Source organism: Mobula birostris, chromosome 12 (assembly GCF_030028105.1).
Source record: "Mobula birostris isolate sMobBir1 chromosome 12, sMobBir1.hap1, whole genome shotgun sequence".
In the NCBI taxonomy this organism is placed as follows: Eukaryota; Metazoa; Chordata; class Chondrichthyes; order Myliobatiformes; family Myliobatidae; genus Mobula; species Mobula birostris.
Genome location: NC_092381.1, coordinates 20,749,561 through 20,769,758, shown reverse-complemented (window position 1 = coordinate 20,769,758; position 20,198 = coordinate 20,749,561). Strand labels below are relative to the sequence as shown.

Here is a 20,198-nt window from a genome sequence, read left to right as displayed (position 1 = left end):
GTGCATTAGGTCAATAGCCTTCTATACCCACTGTAGTGATGGGAAGCTTGAGTTCTGCTATATTGTACAATGGTGGGTATTGCATAAAAATAAAAAGTATTTCAGGATGTATATTGTATACATTCCTCTGACATTAAATTGAACCTACTGAACATTTTCTTTTACTTAAAGATATCACAATAGGTTTTAGATAGAAATTTCATGAAAAGACTAGTGTCCTCTAATTTCCTCAGGCTAGCAAAATTGCAGCTCTTGAATATAAAATATTAACTATAAAACTCAACTTACCATAGTCCGAACTGATAAGATTAATACTTAGTTCTTCACCTTTAAAAGGTCTTTTAACTTCAATTTTTTTTGACCAACTTCCATTTTTAAGCAGCACTAAATCCCTATTTTGAAAGAAAACAAGGTCAGCACCTTTTTAGGTTTAGTGGGTGTGGTAGAGCTAAACTAAATGGAAAATGTTATTCATAGTATTCATTGGTTCTTAGAAGGGTTATTAAATGGGAAATGCATGGCAGAAAAATTTGCTTTATTCTTGAGATTGACACTGCAAAGTTTCATAGGGCACTACATCCATTACTTCACATGCTATTGATTATGACTTCACCAATAATACATTCCAAGCTCTTCTTTCATGAGGGCTGCCATTGTGGAGCATATGGGGAAAAAAAACAGGTTGGCTGTAGATGGAGAGAAATTCGGACCTCAGAATCCATTATCAGAGGATCATTAGGGAAGGGGGTTATTGGGGTCAGTACTAGATAGTTGGAATTGGAAGTTTGGGTTATGATCATGTACAGAGTTAGATCATGATTGGATTGTGGGTGACATGAGTGGAAATTGCCAAGAGAAAACAAATTTTTAAAATTAGTGGACAACTAAAACGGGTTCCTAGAATAGGAACCCACAGTTTGGAGCTGTTCCAGCAAGTTCATTTATTCTAGTTAGAGATAGTGCAGAATAGGTCCTACTGACACACCCCACCCATTTAACCCCTGTCTAGTAACAGCACAATTAATAATGACCAATTCACTTACTAACCTTTGGAATGTGGGAGGAAACCACAGCACCTGGAGAAAACCCATGTGGTTTATGGGAAGAAGATACAAACTTCTTCCTGACGGTGTTGGAATTCCTTCACTAACAGCAATCAGACCACAGAAACGATGTGAAACCCTACTTCTGATGCCTAGCCTACAGTATGCACCATTGAAAAAAATCATTGCGAAGGCTGGTTACTTCTATGTTGATCCATAGAAGGTAATGGAAGGAAGATCAATAACTTGTGATTCAGACAATACATCCTGATTTTCTTTAGCAAAGAAAACATTTTCATTGTATTTAATTTCCTTAGTACATATGAACACTGAACTTTTGATAGAATACAGGGATTCTCGGGCAGCTCTTTCCTCACTTGCTGAATAAAAATGGTACAGGTGGAGCATGAAGCTCATTACTGCTGTTTCTAAAGGCTACCACTGAGTAGCTCAGAATGACAATAAAATGGTACTAACCAAACAAAAGAAGGACTTTCAGAGAGTATATTCTCACTCTACTCTACCCTTAGAACATATTGAAGAAGCCATCAGTGCTCATTTATTTTCTTCCTTTAGTTCTCATTTCTTGTGGATGCACTATAGTGATGGTAGAATTTTTCCTCCCTTACTTGGTAGCTTGGTTCTAGATGGTGGTGATCCCAAGAGCAGTCTGTCCTGCAAATCAACTGATCTGCAGCCCAGGCAAGTGCCTTGGATCCACATGGTGCTGATGCAACCACTTCAGTACACTGCCAGTGTTTTCTGTTTATCCAATTAATATTAGCTGCATCAACAGAATGGATCTATGTTTAGCCTCGGTCTTCTATTTTTGAAACCATTTTAATATTTTATCCTCTTCCTCCTTTTCAATTCTACCAACTCCATTTACAGTATCTAAACTAAGATTGAAAATGAGTATGTTCAGATCAAAACTGGAGAAACAGCAATATTCTATACTGGGTATTTTTTAAGCAGTTTAGATACTTGCGTGATTTTCTGCTTGTAAATAACTTGGTTGTCTGCATCTCCTATGACGAGGGAGGTATAGTGATTATCAGATGCCGTTCTTTTTTTCTGTAGTTGCTGATAATTTGTTAAGGTAATTGTCACAACAATTTCTGCCACTGAATCATGGTATTTTGCAAGCTTCAAAAGAAAAAAATTCCAAATGAATGAATTAAACATCATTACCATCAAACACATAAATACAGATAAATTAATTTCAATGGAGGAAATTTTATACTGCTTGTACTTATTGCAATGTTATAAGTATATAAAAAGAACAGCATTTTATTGTATATACTGAAAAATTAAAAACTCCTTTGGAAGGAATTCATGACAAAACAATTGTCAAAATGTTTGCCAAAGGGAAGTCACTTCTTAACGTGCAAACTAAGAATGGTATGATCACCTGTTCAACACTTAGTTCATATTTTGGGAGGTGAATAACAGATTCTCGTATCTGGTTTCCAAAAGGAGGGTGTCTATTCACAATCTGCAAAATAATAATGACTGTGAATGCCTCTTTCAAATTCTGCATACATTTAATATATTATAATCAAGGTAGAGCCAAGTTAATCAAAATCAGCATTCAACAGCATCAGTATTTCTATAATGTCTGCTAAGAAAATAAATGTATTTAAATTGAAACAACTTTCATATTTGAAATGTACATTTGTTAGTGCTTTAGCAGCATTATGAAAGAAATGAAAATAGATGAATTCAGCAATAGTATGCTGCAAATAACAATTTTGATTATTTATTGATGAAAGAATTTAATATCAGATGCAGAATTTTGTAATTTTACCCCACAATATTTACTTTCAAAATACTGTTTAAACAATCAAGTAGAAAAAAAAACTGAAGGAAAAATAACAAGTAATTCTTAAATATTCAGAGCCTATAAAAAATATTTACCACCATCACCCCCAGGGAAATTTTCATGTTTTATTGTTCTACAACATTGAATCATAGTGGATTTAATTTGGCTTTTTAGATATTGATCAACAGAAAAAGACTCTTTTGTGTCAAAGTGAAAACAAATTGGTCTGAATTTATACAATTATTAAACACGATAATGGATTGCATAATTACTCACCACCTTCAAGTCAGTATTTCGTAGATGCACTTTTGGTAGCAATTACAGCCTTTAGTCTGTGTGGCTCGATCTCTATCAGCTTTGCACATCTGGACACTACTTTTTCCCCATTCTTTACAAAACTGCTCAAGCTTTGTCAGATTGCATGGGGATTATGAGTGAACAGTTCTTTTCAAGTCCAGCCACAAATTTTCAATTGGTTTGAGGTCTGGACTCTGACTTGGCCACTCTAGGACATTAACCTTGTTGTTTTTAAGCCATTATTGTTTTTAAGCTTTGGCTTTATGCTTGACGTCATTGTCTTGCTGGAAAACAATCTTCACCGAAGTTGCAATTCTCTTGCAGACTGCATCAGGTTTTCCTCCAGGATTTTCCTGTATTTTGCTGCATACATTTTACTGTCTATCTTCACAAGCCTTCCAGGGCCTGCTGCATTGAAGCATCCCCACAGAATGATGCAGCTACCACCATGCTTCACGGTAGGGGTGGTGTGTTTTTGAAAATGTAAGCTGCTTGGCTTACGCCAAACTTAGCTTTTAGTCTGATAGCTGAAAAGCTCAATTTTGATTTCATCAGACCATAGAACCTTCTTCCAAAAACAAAAACAGGAATTCTGCAGATGCTGGAAATTCAAGCAACACACATCAAAGTTGCTGGTGAACACAGCAGGCCAGGCAGCATCTATAGGAAGAGGTGCAGTCGACGTTTCAGGCCAAGACCCTTCGTCAGGACTAACTGAAGGAAGAGTGAGTAAGGGATTTGAAAGTTGGAGGGGGAGGGGGAGATCCAAAATGATAGGAGAAGACAGGAGGGGGAGGGATAGAGCCAAGAGCTGGACAGGTGATAGGCAATAGGGGATACGAGAGGATCATGGGACAGGAGGTCCGGGAAGAAAGACAAGGGGGGGGGGACCCAGAGGATGGGCAAGAGGTATATTCAGAGGGACAGAGGGAGAAAAAGGAGAGTGAGAGAAAGAATGTGTGCATAAAAATAAGTAACAGATGGGGTACGAGGGGGAGGTGGAGCCTTAGCGGAAGTTAGAGAAGTCGATGTTCATACCATCAGGTTGGAGGCTACCCAGACGGAATATAAGGTGTTGTCCCTCCAACCTGAGTGTGGCTTCATCTTTACAGTAGAGGAGGCCGTGGATAGACATGTCAGAATGGGAATGGGATGTGGAATTAAAATGTGTGGCCACTGGGAGATCCTGCTTTTTCTGGTGGACAGAGCGTAGATGTTCAGCAAAGCGGTCTCCCAGTCTGCGTCGGGTCTCGTCAACATATAAAAGGCCACATCGGGAGCACCGGACGCAGTATATCACCCCAGTCGACTCACAGGTGAAGTGTTGCCTCACCTGGAAGGACTGTTTGGGGCCCTGAATGGTGGTAAGGGAGGACGTGTAAGGGTATGTGTAGCACTTGTTCCGCTTACACGGATAAGTGCCAGGAGGGAGATCAGTGGGGAGGGATGGGGGGAACAAGTGGACAAGGGAGTTGCGTAGGGAGCGATCCCTGCGGAATGCAGAGGGGGGGGAGGGAAAGATGTGCTTAGTGGTGGGATCCCGTTGGAGGTGGCGGAAGTTACGGAGAATAATATATTGGACCCGGAGGCTGGTGGGGTGGTAGGTGAGGACCAGGGGAACCCTATTCCTAGTGGGGTGGCGGGAGGATGGAGTGAGAGCAGATGTACGTGAAATGGGGGAGATGCGTTTAAGAGCAGAGTTATCCACTGATGTCTACTATAAGCCTACTGACTCTCACAGCTATCTGGACTATTCCTCTTCTCACCCTGTCTCTTGCAAAAACACCATCCCCTTCTCGCAATTCCTCCGTCTCCGCCGCAACTGCTCTCAGGATGAGGCTTTTCATTCTAGGACAAGGGAGATGTCTTCCTTTTTTAAAGAAATGGGCTTCCCTTCCTCCACTATCAACTCTGCTCTTAAACGCTTCTCCCCCATTTCACGTACATCTGCTCTCACTCCATCCTCCCGCCACCCCACTAGGAATAGGGCTCCCCTGGTCCTCACCTACCACCCCACCAGCCTCCGGGTCCAACATATTATTCTCCGTAACTTCCGCCACCTCCAACGGGATCCCACCACTAAGCACATCTTTCCCTCCCCCCCCCTGCATTCCGCAGGGATCGCTCCCTACGCAACTCCCTTGTCCATTTGTCCCCCCCATCCCTCCCCACTGATCTCCCTCCTGGCACTTATCCGTGTAAGCGGAACAAGTGCTACACATACCCTTACACGTCCTCCCTTACCACCATTCAGGGCCCCAAACAGTCCTTCCAGGTGAGGTGACACTTCACCTGTGAGTCGACTGGGGTGATATACTGTGTCCGGTGCTCCCGATGTGGCCTTTTATATATTGGCGAGACCCGACGCAGACTGGGAGACCGCTTTGCTGAACATCTACGCTCTGTCCACCAGAGAAAGCAGGATCTCCCAGTGGCCACACATTTTAATTCCACATCCCATTCCCATTCTGACATGTCTATCCATGGCCTCCTCTACTGTAAAGATGAAGCCACACTCAGGTTGGAGGAACAACATCTTATATTCCATCTGGGTAGCCTCCAACCTGATGGTATGAACATCGACTTCTCTAACTTTCGCTAAGGCCCCACCTCCCCCTCGTACCCCATCTGTTACTTATTTTTATGCACACATTCTTTCTCTCACTCTCCTTTTTCTCCCTCTGCCCCTCTGAATATACCTCTTGCCCATCCTCTGGGTCCCCACCCCCTTGTCTTTCTTCCCGGACCTCCTGTCCCATGATCCTCTCGTATCCCCTTTTGCCTATCACCTGTCCAGCTCTTGGCTCTATCCCTCCCCCTCCTGTCTTCTCTTATCATTTTGGATCTCCCCCTCCCCCTCCAACTTTCAAATCCCTTACTCACTCTTCCTTCAGTTAGTCCTGACGAAGGGTCTCGGCCTGAAACATCGACTGCACCTCTTCCTACAGATGCTGCCTGGCCTGCTGCGTTCACCAGCAACTTTGATGTGTGAACCTTCTTCCAGCTGACTTCAGAGTCTCCCACATACCTTCTGGCAAACTCTAGCCGAGATTTCATGTGAGTTTTTTTTCCAACAGTAGCTATCTCTTTGTCACTCTCCCATAAAACCGTGACTGGTGAAGCACCTGGGCAATAGTTGTTGTATGCACAGTTACTGAAGCTTGTAACTCCTCCAGAGATGTCATAGGTCTCTTGGTGACCTCCCTCACTAGTATCCTTCTCGCATGGTCACTCAGTTTTTGAGGATAGCCTGCTCTAGGTAGATTTACAGCTGTGCCATATTCTTGATGATTGACTTCATCAAGATGATTGAATTCATGATTGACTGGATATTCAGTGCCTTGGATATTTTCTTGTATCCATCTCCTAACTTGTGCTTTTTAATAACCTTTTCACAGAGTTGCTTGGAATTGCTTGCCTTCATGGTGTAGTTTTTGCCAGGATATTGACTCACCAGCATTTGGACCTTCTTCTTCTCCTTCTGACTTTTAATGGCAGTTGGCAGTCCAACTTAAACGTACATTACCACCACCAACTGGACTGGAGTGTGATGTAGAGAGTTGGGAAATAAAATCCATACTCCTTCTTTATCAACTAAAAACTAAATTACCCCAAAAGCCCTATAGATTTTAGATATGAAAGACAATTTTGTGAATTAAATTAAAGTCACTTCCATAACTTAGTCAAATTTTTAAATGAAAACTGTCAACCCCAAAGCTGGTAGTGCAGCCTGCATTGGCTTTCTTTCAACCTTGCATGCCTCACATTGTAAAAAAATGTGCTCAACTGTTTCATAATGATGACAACACCTACACACCCCAGAGTGAAGTTTTCCAACAAGATACAAGGATTAATTAAGCATAATATGTCCAATACCTATTTTAAAAAACACCCAAGATGCTTGTGGACCTGGAAAAGTCCAGGTGATAACACTAGAAATCAAATTTACTTTATTACTATAAACCAAAGATTTAGAAACTCAGTGACTCAATGCGGAACATATCCAGGTGCAGACTGTAATAGTGACCATAACCCAGTGGTATGTCATGTAAAAGTAAAACTTAAAAAACTACAGAAGCAAAAACCTGAACAATCCCTTGACTACTTGCAATTAATTAAAGAAGAAAACTTAAGACAAAAATTTACAATTGAAGTAAGGAATAGATTTCAAAGTCTAGAAATATAATCTGTTGAAGATGATAGCAATCATGTCGCAATGAAATTTAACTCTCTGAAGGATGCCTTGGTAGAATCAGCAAAGTCAGTGATTCCTAAAAAAGAAAAAAAGCACAAAGAATAAATGGATGACAGATGAAATCAAAAATCTAATGGAAGAAAGCAAATCCTACAGAAGATAAGTCCTTAAATAAAAAAGTTAAAAGCTTATGTCAAAAAGCCAAAGAGGAATGGTTAAACCAGGAATGTGAGCAAATAGAAAGAATCCCTATTACTGATCCAAAAAGGTTACATCAACAAATCAAGAATATCACTGGTAAAAAGCTCTTCTGTTCTTCAGGTGGATGTTTGAATGCAAAGGATGGTACCATTATCATGGAAAAAGATGAGATTATGAACAGATGGACTGAGTATATTCAGGAATTGTTTGAAGAAGATCGAGGTGAAAAACCAGAAGTTAAGAAAAACATTGAAGGTCCAAGTATTTTAAAATCTGAAGTTCGTAATGCAATAAATAAGATGAAGAAAGGAAAGGCAGCAGGTACTGATGAATTAGTAATAGAACAAATTATCGCCATTGAAAATTATGGAGTTGAAAAACTTACTGATTTAATCAATGACATTTATGAGACTGGAATAATACCAGAAGAGATGAAAAAAATCAGTATTTATCACTCTTCCTAAGAAACCTGGAGCAATAGAATGTGAATTGCATTGGACCGTAAGTTTAATGAGTCATATCACCAAGATACTTCGAAGAATTTTGATGACAAGAACTGAAAGTAAGATGCAAGCTGAAATAGGTAAAGAACAATGTGCTTTTGTGAAAGACAAATGTACAAGAAACGCAATATTGATGTTAAGGATACTATCAGAATGAGCTATTCAAGTGCAAAAAGATGTGTTTGTTTGTTTTATCGACTACATAAAAGCATTTGATGAAGTGAAGCACAGTAAGTTATTTGAAATATTACAGAAAACTCTAGATCTAGATTCAAAAGACATCCGCCTAATCAGAAATCTGTACTGGGAACAAACTGCCACTGTAAGAATAGATGGAGAAGTGAGTCAGTTTACAAAAATCAAGAGAGGCGTTAGACAAGGGTGTGTTTTCTCCCCTGATTTATTTAACGTATACAGTGAAACAATGTTACAAAAAAAAAGAGATATCTTGGGAATCAAAGTTGGCGGTGAAAACATCAATAGTTTCAGATCTGCAGATGACACTGTGTTAATTGCAAGTACGGAGGAAGAACTACAAAACTTAATTGATATAATTGTTGAAGAAAGTGCAAAAATGGGTCTATCTATCAATTGCAAAAAGACAGAATGTATGGTGATATCCAAAAAGAAGGAGAGTCCTATCCGCAGGATGAAAATAAATGGGGAAGACATAAAACAAGTACAGAACTTTTGCTACTTAGGAAGCTGGGTGACATCAGATGGCAGGTGTGACATGGACATCATAAGAAGAATAGGGATGGCAAAAGACACCTTTATGAGAACGAAGAGTATACTGACCAATACTAAACTAGGCATGACAACCCACCTCAGAGTACTGAAATGTTACGTTTATCCAGTTACGTTATATGGTTCAGAATGTTGGACAATATCTAGTAACACGAGGAAACAAATCGAAGCAGCAGAGATGTGGTTTTTGAGGAGGATGCAAAGAATATCATGGACAAAACGAATATCTAACGAACAAGCACATGAACAGAGCTAACACAAAAAGAGAAATAATGTATGAGATCATGAAAAGGCAACATAACTTCATTGGACATGTGATTAGGAAAGAGGAGTTAGAACGTGTGGTAATTATGGGAAAGATTGAAGGGAAGAAAGCAAAAGGAAGACAAAGACAAATGATGATAGAGACAGCAGCCAGAGAAATGGAAATGAATACCAATGAATTGATCCACTTGACCCAAAATAGGAGTGTGTGGACCATGGCAGTCAAAGCTCAAAATGAGCACAGCACCTGATGATGATGATGCCCAATTCTAAGTCGAATCAATATAATTCCTTCCCTTCTTGCCTTACCTCCTTCTCCCATCAATTCAACAGTTTAATGTATTCTGGAAAGGTGTCTCCCTTTATGCCCATTATCCCACAGGTACCCTAATTCTTAGCCCCACCAACCCCTTAGCTTCTGATATGCTAAGTGGAAGGCCTATATCCACAGATGAACCTTTAACAGCTTTTTTGGCCAAACAATCAACCCGCTCATTCCCCTCAATACCTCAACATGCAGGAACCCATAAGAATCAGACATGAAAACCAATACTTTGAATATGAAATAAAGTTTGAAGAGCTTCCAGCAGTAGATCAGACCGGCTGCTAGAACTACCTGCTTTAAGACTAGTCAAAACTGAAAAAGAATCTGAGCAAATTATAACTTTGCAAGGACAGATTTCCTCCACCCACTGTGTCCAAAATAATGGCAGCCAGTTCTGCAGTATACACTGATAATTAGTTAATAAGACGTTTCTTTATTGTTACCTGTAATTCAGGAACAAAAACAGATACACCAACATTCCCAGTTAAATTATCTTTTGAACCATTAGTAAAAATAGTTGACATATCTCAATAATTTTCCGTAACATACTGATGAACCAACAGACTCTTGGGCATATCAGGATCCTTGGATTTCATTAAATCATGGAACCTAAAATCAACTAAAACCATTGGAAAAATGCATGGTGGGGTTACTGAAAAAGCTACAGTGGGATAAATTACATAATCGCACAAACCCATATTCCAATACAGCGTGCAGTTGAACCTTCTAGATACAAGTGTATTTTACTAAAATTATTTGAAACACTTGACTGTACACAGGTGATCTCCATCTAACTAATTATGTAACTTTTAAACCCATTTTGGCTACACCTGTTGGTGTATCGTATTAAAGGGGGTGACTACAATCAATTATTTTCTGTTTTATATTTGTAATTTCGATCACGTTGACATAAAAGAGTTTTTTTTCTGTTGATCAGTGTCAAAAAAGCGAAATTAAATCTGCTGTGATACAATGTTGTAAAACAATAAAACATGAAAACTACCAAGGAGGCTGTAACACTATTAAATTTCATCCCATTTCTGTCAATTTCAGATCTTGGTAAAACATCAGGACAGTAAGAAATTGCTGCAACAATAATCTTGCTGGATTATCAATTTAAAGGCCAAAATTTAAATCTGCATCACAAATTTGTGTTTATTCTAGGTCATATGACTGGGGAAGGTAATAGTGGAAGTTGTTAACTATAATCATAATCTCAATAATATCATTTCAGGGAGATGGGCTTCTCCTCCTGCTTGCTGGCCTGAACATGATACCTGTTCATGTTAATTGGGCAACTAATAGTTGTGCTTTGGGAAGATACTTTGAAGTATAAATATAAACTTGCCAAATATACAAATATTGCCAAATATTTTTCTATTTTTAGAAAAAAAGAGGGCTATGGGTAACCCTAGATAATTTCTAAAGTAAGTACATGTTCAGCATAGCATTGTGGGCTGAAGGGCCTGTATTATGCTGTAGGTTTTTTATATTTCCATACCTTCACATCCTTCAAGCTAAAATAATACATCAAGCTTACCACCCAAGCAACACCAGAGAAATTGAATGGTTGGGAAATGAGAAGTAGGTGAGATAATGGATACATTCGGCTCTGTGGGGAACATCAGGGATGATCATCTATTCGATGTACAAATGTTTTAAGAAAAATGAATATACCAATTCTAACTCCCTTGCATTTGTATCTTCTATCTTCTGAAATGTAGAGAGGCCTGCATTTACCATGGCACAGGACAAGGTAGCACCTATAAATACATCCACAGTAATAACTGCATTATACATTTATTTACCAAATTATTCAGCAATGTTTATTTATATTTATCTATAAATTCGCTGATGATATCACTGTTGTTCGCAGAATCTCAAATAGTGATGAGGTTTCTCTGAATGCTCCATAAACCCCATGAAGATTACCTCATTATGTCTTTTGCACAATTTTGTAGCTTGCAGTAATTTTTATGCCTTACTAAAACAAATTTCAGAACATATGTCAGCGATAATAATCCTGATTCTGATGTGAAAGTTGACACTGTTCTGCCCATAAGGAAGTACTTCTATGTCTATTGAGCTTTATTGACCCACAATTAAGTAATTCCTTCCTCTTCAAATTCTCATCCTTGATTTCAAGCTCTTCTGTGGTCTCCTCCCTATGTACCTGTGGAATTCCCTCAGTTGTATAAGCCCCTAAGAGATCTGAACTTCTCCAACTTTAGTCACTTAAGCAGGTGTGAATCTATCTGCATCATCACTGGTGGTAGTGCCTTCAACCGGTAAGACTCTAAGTATTGGAATTCTCTTCCTTGGCTTTTTAATAGATTTTATTTTGCACTGCTCAAAATATATTGTATCAAAAGTCCATTCTCTAAATAAGATTGACTCAACTGCATAAGTTAGATCAGACTGATCCGATGTGTTCTGAGGTAGTGGAACCAGGCAAATGGATGCTCCTACAGTTAAATCCTGTTTAAAATTTGTACTCATTCCTTGGAAGAAATGTCCATCAGGCCCCATGACTCCGGATTCTGATCTGATCAGAATACCCATCCCTCATCCTTAGTCCATCAGATCACTAGGCCCATTTCTGACTAAGTGCAAAGTTTAATGTTTCTTAGGCTTCATGTGCAATGAAACTCTGCTCTGGTGAATGGGCCTATGCATAAAACATATTTTAGTTACCCTAACCCACCATTGCACACTTCCAGGCACAAGCTCAACGACATGGAATTTCTCAGAATGTTCTTAAATATGTAGGGTTTTTGCATTCTATTTGCCACAACATTTAACAGTGTCTTTAGAGAAAAAAAACTCCCAAGAATCCTCAGACACATTCTGAAATAAGTTCATGTTCAAGTATAACTGTCATGCAACCATACATGAATACGTTACAGTCAAACAAAAAAAAAACAGGGCCAAGGTGCAAGACACAGTACAACAGTTATACAAAGCAAAGGCACCAAACCATAAAGAAGTTATTAGGCTTGATCAAAAGCTTACTTTTATTATATATAGACCAAAGCAATGCAGTTTTAAGTCTCTTAGGACAGTGGTCTCCAACCTCCGGGCCGCGGACCGATACCGGGCCGCGAAGCATGCAGGGCTGCAGTGGTAGCCGGAGCGCACCCAGCACATCTTTAAGTAAAAAGCCGAAATAAACAAGCTAATTAATTAGGTGCCTCCCAGAAGCCAGTCTTCATTAGAGGAACTGAGGTGGAGAGGGTCAATAACTTTAAATTCTTCGGCATTAAGGATCGACATTTCTCTCTCTGAAAAGTGTCAGAGGGTCTGTCCTGGGACCAGCCCGTAACTGTCATTACAAAGAAAGCACAGCAGCGCCTATACTTTATTAGAAGTTTGTGTAGATTCAACATGTCACCTCAATCCTGACAGCCCTGTCTTTTCAGCCTGTCCGGGCTGGCGTTTAAATTGACCAAACAATGGAACAGCTAAGGGCTCCAGCGCCCTGGGAAGAGGAATGAACATCGTGTAGAGTGAGTGAAATTAGCAATCGCCTCTGATCTGGGCCGACATTTACATGCCGGGTGGCACCTAATTAATTAGCTTGTTTATTTTGGCTTTTTCTTAAAGATGTGCTGGGTACGCTCTGGCTACTGCTGCAGCCCTGCATGCTTCACGGCCCGGTGTTGGTCCACGGCCCAGAAGTTGGGGACCACTGTCTTAGGAGAGTTGGGGCTTATGGAGAACAGGCAGCAAAGTGTAAACAAGGCCAAGATTAGTTCAACCCTGATCTTATTTAATGATAGATTGGCTCAGGAGGCTATTTAACCTACTCCTAATCTTACTTTTAATGTTATTTTCTTATGAGAAATGGCCAAATTAACATGTAACATTAATGAACCTTGGATGTAATCACTTGTCTGCAGGGCAAACTAAACTGCTTACCATCTTGAATTTCTCCTTGAGAAATATATTTGCAAATGTCATCACTCATAGACTAGGCCTGAAACACATGAACTCCATGAGCATAGAGTAGTTGATATTTTCCCTCGGGGCTAAGGAATTGGAACAGTTCTTGCACTGCTCTGGGAATTCTACCATTTACTGCTTGAAGGCCTTGAATCACTAGCCAATTTCCCCGAGGGGGAGCTGATTATTTTCCCCATAGGTGTTGCATGCTTCATTGGAGGTAGAAATTGTAGAAATTACATTTATATTGCACCCATTCCTAGCTGCTTTTCCAATGTTAAACTAACATGGTGTTGGCTATTAGCTGGAACTAGCTCTTAGAATACCTAAACATCAAGCTGACTTAATGCTCAAAATACTAATCCTTGGTTTGTCAGCATGGTTTAGAGGCAGTACTCTTACTGCAGACCTGGACATGGTGGACTGAAGCCCTATTGCTATGACTTAGCCACATAATCTAATCTGATTTTTCAATGCAATACTCCATTGATATTTTTTCAGTTGGGATGGTGCATTGAACTCCACATTTCAGTCCCCTACAACACATTAACTACACACATAGAAGGGCTACATTGATATCTGGAAAAGCATTTATCCTCAAACAATACTATCAAAATAGACTACCTAGTCAATTATTCCATGATCATTTGATATGTTCAAAACAGCTGCCACATTCGTCTACATAACATTTCATGATGAACAAATAGGTTTTGCCAATGGGAAGTTCTTTCAGGAATAGCATAACAACATTTGGCACAAAGTATATACAGTAGTTCTTGTTTACATATTGTGCAAAGGATATAGAGGCATGAGAAACTGCAAAACAGCTTATAGAAATTACAAGGAAATTTATTGTACAAATTTGTAAATATCAAGTAAGAATGAACAAATTGTGTTTCTTTTCTCCGGAAAGAGAAAGGGACATAATGATTGTGACAACAAAGGGTTTAATAGACCACTATTAAACCCTTAATAGACCATTAAGAAGATATTCCACTTCTGGAAGGTCCACAACCAGAGGCCGTTAAACACAAGACAGCCACTAATAAATACAACATAGAACATAGGATGAATTTCTTTACTCATAGAATGTGAAACTCATTACCATGAAGAATAATCAAAATAATCAAAAAATAATTACAGTATTTAAGCAGAAGTTTATGAGTGAGAAGGAACATGCTGAATGGGTTGGAAATTGCTTGTGTGGAACAGGAACCAGTTGTATTAGCTACATGGGCCAAATGCTTGATATCTGGGATGTTGTTGAGAACTTAATTCTTGTCTGTAGCAGCTGCACATTCTACTCTATTTCCAACACTTGATTCCATTCTGGAATAGAGTTTCCAAAACAGTGTGGAGCATACAGTGAGTACTAAGCACTGGGTTTAACATGACTGACTGGGAATGAATTTATACACAACCTGACTTATGGTCATTCAAAGAAAAGCGATGTAAAGTTTACTACTGGAACTTCATAGTCTTTCTAACAATACTGCCTTGATATAAACATACCAATTTTTTCAAGTTGTCTTGATACATAGGAAGAGTTCTCCCAAAGCTTAGCCCTAAAACATTTGGCTAAGATTAGTGAATTCAATAATGCTGAAAAGTTCTTCTTTTCTTCTTGCATGAGCAATTCAGAAAGGCCTGTTGGTTAAGTAATTACACAAGATACTTAATTAGGAAGCTCAGAAAATGTTTCACTCTTTAAATGATCCTTCAAACATTAACATTTAAGTATTAAGGATGCAAGAAAACACTAAGGATCCAATTTCAATATCTAATTTCCATTCATATTTTGAATTGTTTATAGATGGAATAAACTATCAAAGAGAAAAAAAAACTAGCAAGATTGGTGTGAAAAAATAATTTTGTAATAGTACCCCTAACCTGCTTGTATTCACAATTAATATTATAATGTCAGTACTCTTGATTAATATTTAAAATTTAAGCTTAGTGATCACACAACTTCAATGGTTTTTATTCAGTCAGCAATCAGGAAAGACCAGCAAACAACGTACTGTATATTGCAAAAGGTAACATTTAGTTTTTGCTTACATTTAGTGACTCTTATACCACACTTAAATATTTTGGCTATATCTTGAGTTAATGCAAATTCTTGAATTGGAATGCATCCTAAATGGGCTTGTATTAGACTGTAAAAAATGAAATATATTATGTTTAGAGCAATATAAAGCAGAAGTATTATTTTTAAAAACTATAGGAATAAAAGTAATAAATATCGAATGTAACACACACAAAATGTTGGAACTCAGCAGGTCAGGTAGCATCTATGTAAATAAACAGTTGGCGTTTCAGCTCCTGACGAAGGGTCTCAACCCAAAACGTCGCCTCTTTATTTATTAGCATAGATGCTGCCTGACCTGCTGAGTTCCTCCAGTATTTAGTGTGTGTTGCTCTTGATTTCCAGCATCTGCAGAATCTGTTGTGTTTATAAATACTGAATGACCAGAGAAAGCCGTAGTGAGGTGCAATAGTTAAGTCACCAAACCAGGAATCCAGACAGCTGGACAAAATATCCAAAAATAAGAGGTCAAATCACAGCATAGTAACTGAAATTTAAATTCAACTAATCATCTGGAATTTAAAAACAAGTCTGAGTAACAATGACCACAAAATTACTCAATGTTTGTAAAAAAAAAAAAATAACTCCAGAAGCTCCCCAGGGTAGGAAATCTGCCACTCCTGGTGGCAGATTTGGCCCATACTTAACAAAACTTCAGTTTTGCATGATCCTCAAACTTAACTGGCTCAGCACATAGTTTTATCAATCTAACACATTAAAGCATTGACCAAGGCAAGTTTGCTCCATCCCAGTTAACCTCTAAGGCCCTCACAGGAAAATTCAGTACAATTGGATCTCATGGGTTAGACATGTGGCACAGTCCTATTTAGGGCCCCTTCCTTAATTCTTTTTCCATTACATTGATGCTACAGAACTCAAATTTCATTACCTTTGCACTCTAAAGTTCATAGCACATTTCTGAAACTTCCCTCTCATTTCTTGAGACCTTAAAACACCCCCTACCTTTTATCAGCTATAAATGTGACTCTACCTTTGTCTCAATTATGCTATTTCTGTCTGTAATACTTGGTTCTAACTACCAATTTTCAAAAATATTATTACTTAATAACTTAATTCTGCACCTTAACATAGATATTCCCTCTGTTCTTGCCATCTTGCCCGCTTTGTAATTTAAACTTTGCTTATTTTCTAACTGTTCCATTTCAATAATCTCTTTGACATGAAACATCAACTCTGTTTTTCTCCCCATTAATGATGCCTGACCTCCTGACATTTTCTGTTTTTATTTCATACTTCCAGCATCTGCAGATTTCTTAAAACTCTGCCAGTGCTGGCTTTTGTGACAGAGAATCTTAAAAGGCGGGGTTGGACAATGATTAAGAGGTGCAAGGATATGTTTGGGAATAAATCTTGATTCTAATCCATACACATGATTAAAAACTCTACTGAAAGCTAACAGGATGTAAGAAATATCACTTGATTGCCATCCAGCAGAAAGTATCCTTACTTGAGTTTCAGCCTGATCCTATAAATAACTTGGATTTTTAAAATGTATTTATTTTAAGCCATGCTTATAAAGATTTGGAACAGAATTTGACAACATTCTTAAAGGGTCAGCAGACACAAACATTAAGAACTTCCCCTTGTTATGGGGAGGTGAACAAGTCTGATACTTTTGCATTTGCTAAAAGTATACTGAACAGCTTATTCAATAATTTATAGATTCCTAATTTTTTGACACTTGCAACCTAGAGGAATATGGGCATCAAAATATAAACCACATGTTAAATAAATAACATGCTTGCAAATTTTTCTTACCAATTAACTTTCATTTCATTTGTTTTAATCTTTCCTTCTATAGGAAACCTGTATTAAAGATTGATAGAATATTCATGCAGTCAGTGTTCAAATATTCAAAAGTAGTAACTCTATCATAGGTAAAATATGGTGATAAACTTTTGGGAAAACAGCTATATTATGTTAATAACTTTGTGAAACACTTCCTGTAGCTGATTTTCTCTGTCAACTCCAATATGCCCTTACTCCTTGATACCTTTAATTTCCAGAAATGTGTTGATATCTGCTTTGAATGGTCAGTAATTGAACCACCCCAGTCCCCTGGAGGAGAGAATTGCAAAGATTCATCATCCTCTAAAATGACCTACCCCTCTATTCTCAGCCCCTCAGCTGGTCAACCGAGAATTGTTGGTTTATTCCTTTTCTGTCTGATAATCACTTTTAAACCCACATCTATATAATTTACCTCTTTCTGTGTATCCTAACCTTGTTAACCAACCTTCTGTGGGGAATCTTATCAAAAGCCTTCTGAAAATCCAAATATACTGCAGCCTATGGTTCTCCCTTATCTATTTTACTTGTCAGATCCTCAAAGAACTTCAGGAGAATGGTCAAACATCATTTTCCTTTCATAAACCCATTCTGACTCTACTCATTCATATCTTTCTTTTCAAGGTATTCTGTTCTTATATCCTCCATTATCGATGTCTGCATTTTCTCTGCTACTGAAATTGGGCTAACAAATGGATAGTTCCTTGTTTCTACTCTCGCTCCATTCCTAAACTGTGGAATCACAACCTACAGGAACAATTCCAAAATATATAAAATTGTGGAAGGAGATAACCAGAGAGTTCACAACCTCCTCAGGCCATATCCACTTCTTTCAAAAATGTCTTCTACTGTAAAGATACACATAAAGCTGGTGATTAAAGCCTCTGGCATCTCATTGTTTCCCATTATGAATTGTGTCTCTGAATTTTCAAATACATTTGTCCTCACTTTTTTCTGTTTTTACATATGTATGGACAAGAGGCCACATAGGATATAATTGGATCCAGTGCCTATTTCAAGTCATTTCTAAATTTGGTTAACAATTGCTATGCATGCTGTGCTGAGTTTTCTCAACCAACCTACTGATCTTTTGTTAGAATCTGTCATCAAAGGAATAAGTAAAAAATCTTTATTTACCTGTTCTAATCACACAACATGCCCACCTTTTTCCATTATGATGTATTCTGTGTTGTTTTCCTAGTCTGCTTATGTTTTGCTACCTGCATAATTCCTTTCCAGAAAAAAGCCCCACATATATCCAGAGTTTAGAAACACAGTGTTTTTTTAAATGGTGGAAGGTTAAGTAGTGTTGGTTTCGTTATACACTAATAAATGGGTTAATATTCAGCAAGTAATTAGTAAGGCAAACAGTATATTGATCTGTACTCTAAAAGGATTTGAGTAAAAGTATGATGATATCTTGCTTCAATTACATAATCCCTAAATATTGTCGTAACCCTCTCACTGTGGCTCATAACAAACCTGGCTCGTTAGCTAACCCTGGCTAACAACCAAGTGACTCAGCATTGCATGGGCAATGGTGAGAAGGACACCTTCAATAAGCAACACACATCTAGGGTTGGTATGATTTAGGTTCAACTAAGCAGGAAAGTTGGGATGTTCTGAAGAGGAAATGAAAATTGTGGTGAATGCAATGTAAATGCTGCCCCATACAGAGCTATTGTTTGCCAGGAAATAACAGACCTTACACCAGTATAAAATTATAGTGGAAGTATATTTACAGACATTTCAACTTTAACAACAAAACACTGGATTAAACACACAAGTACGGCCCTTAATCAATCCTTATACAGCTTTATACAGCATTCCAATCCTGGAAGAGGCCCCAAAAATGTGACCCTCTCACCGTGGCTTGGAACAAACTTGGCTCATTAGCTAACTCTAGCTAACAGCCACCGGACTCAGCATTATACGGGTAAGAGTGAGAAGGCCACCTTCAAGAAGCAATATGTCTAGGGTTGGTATGACTTGGGTTCAACCAAATAGAAAAGTTGGGATGCTGATGAGGGAATGAAAATTGTGGTGAATGCTGTGTAAGTGCCGCCCAGTGCAAAGTTATCATTCACCAGGAAATAACAGATTGTACACCAGCATAAAATGAAAGTGGAAGCATACGTACTGATATTTCAACCTGAACATACAGTTAATTAGGGAAAAAAGGGCCCAATACAGTTAAAGCAGTCTAAATGTGCACATAAATGTTGGTGCTCATTTCTGGAGTAGTCGGGTGCTTCGCTTTGATTACTCTTGCACTGAACCCACATTCTGCATGAACGTCCCCAGCCACAGTTCGAACTTGCCTCGAAAACCATTTGGAACGAACTGGCTAACTCAAGAATATTGCCACTTCCTCCTTAGAACCATTTGTCTGCACAAAGCACTTCTTACAATGGGTCGCTCCTTCAAGTGGCATTCTGTGAGCATCTTCCCTTATGCTCTGCTCCGCACCTCCTCCCAACAAAAACCCAAAACCAATCCCTGTACCTCAGATATCTGATCCTGCCCAGCTCCCTCGAATGTTCCATGGCATTAGCCGGGATTGGCTGATACACCATTCCTAGGCTGAGCAAACGTTCTTCATCTTAGCCTAAGCCAAAACTCAAGTCTATGAACCATAACTAACAGAACATACTGCATTGGCAGAAAAACTGCTAAAATAAAAATACCTCACAGCATAGCAGTAGAAACAGAATAAAATAATGTTCTTAACCAGGGCATTACATTGTGCCGTGATCTTCTCCCTATCTGAGGAAAGACATAGCAGGCCAGGCAGCATCTCTAGGAAGAGGTACAGTCGACGTTTCGGGCCGAGACCCTTCATCAGGACCGAAACGTCGACTGTACCTCTTCCTAGAGATGCTGCGTTCACCAGTAACTTTGATGTGTGTTACTTGAATTTCCAGCATCTGCAGAATTCCTCGTGTTTGAGTGAGGAAAGAAATA

General features: G+C 38.7%; 1 protein-coding gene across 1 annotated transcript in view; it reads right to left on the bottom strand.

Annotated features, from left to right (window-relative positions):
• hfm1 (helicase for meiosis 1) overlaps positions 1 to 20,198 on the bottom strand; it is a 111,599-nt gene that overhangs the window by 25,291 nt on the left and 66,110 nt on the right. Inside the window, 7 exon segments of the mRNA XM_072274809.1 lie at positions 289 to 392; positions 2,032 to 2,189; positions 2,455 to 2,538; positions 11,075 to 11,160; positions 14,852 to 14,986; positions 15,398 to 15,495; positions 17,205 to 17,252. Of these exon segments, the coding sequence (XP_072130910.1) occupies positions 289 to 392; positions 2,032 to 2,189; positions 2,455 to 2,538; positions 11,075 to 11,160; positions 14,852 to 14,986; positions 15,398 to 15,495; positions 17,205 to 17,252 (713 nt within the window).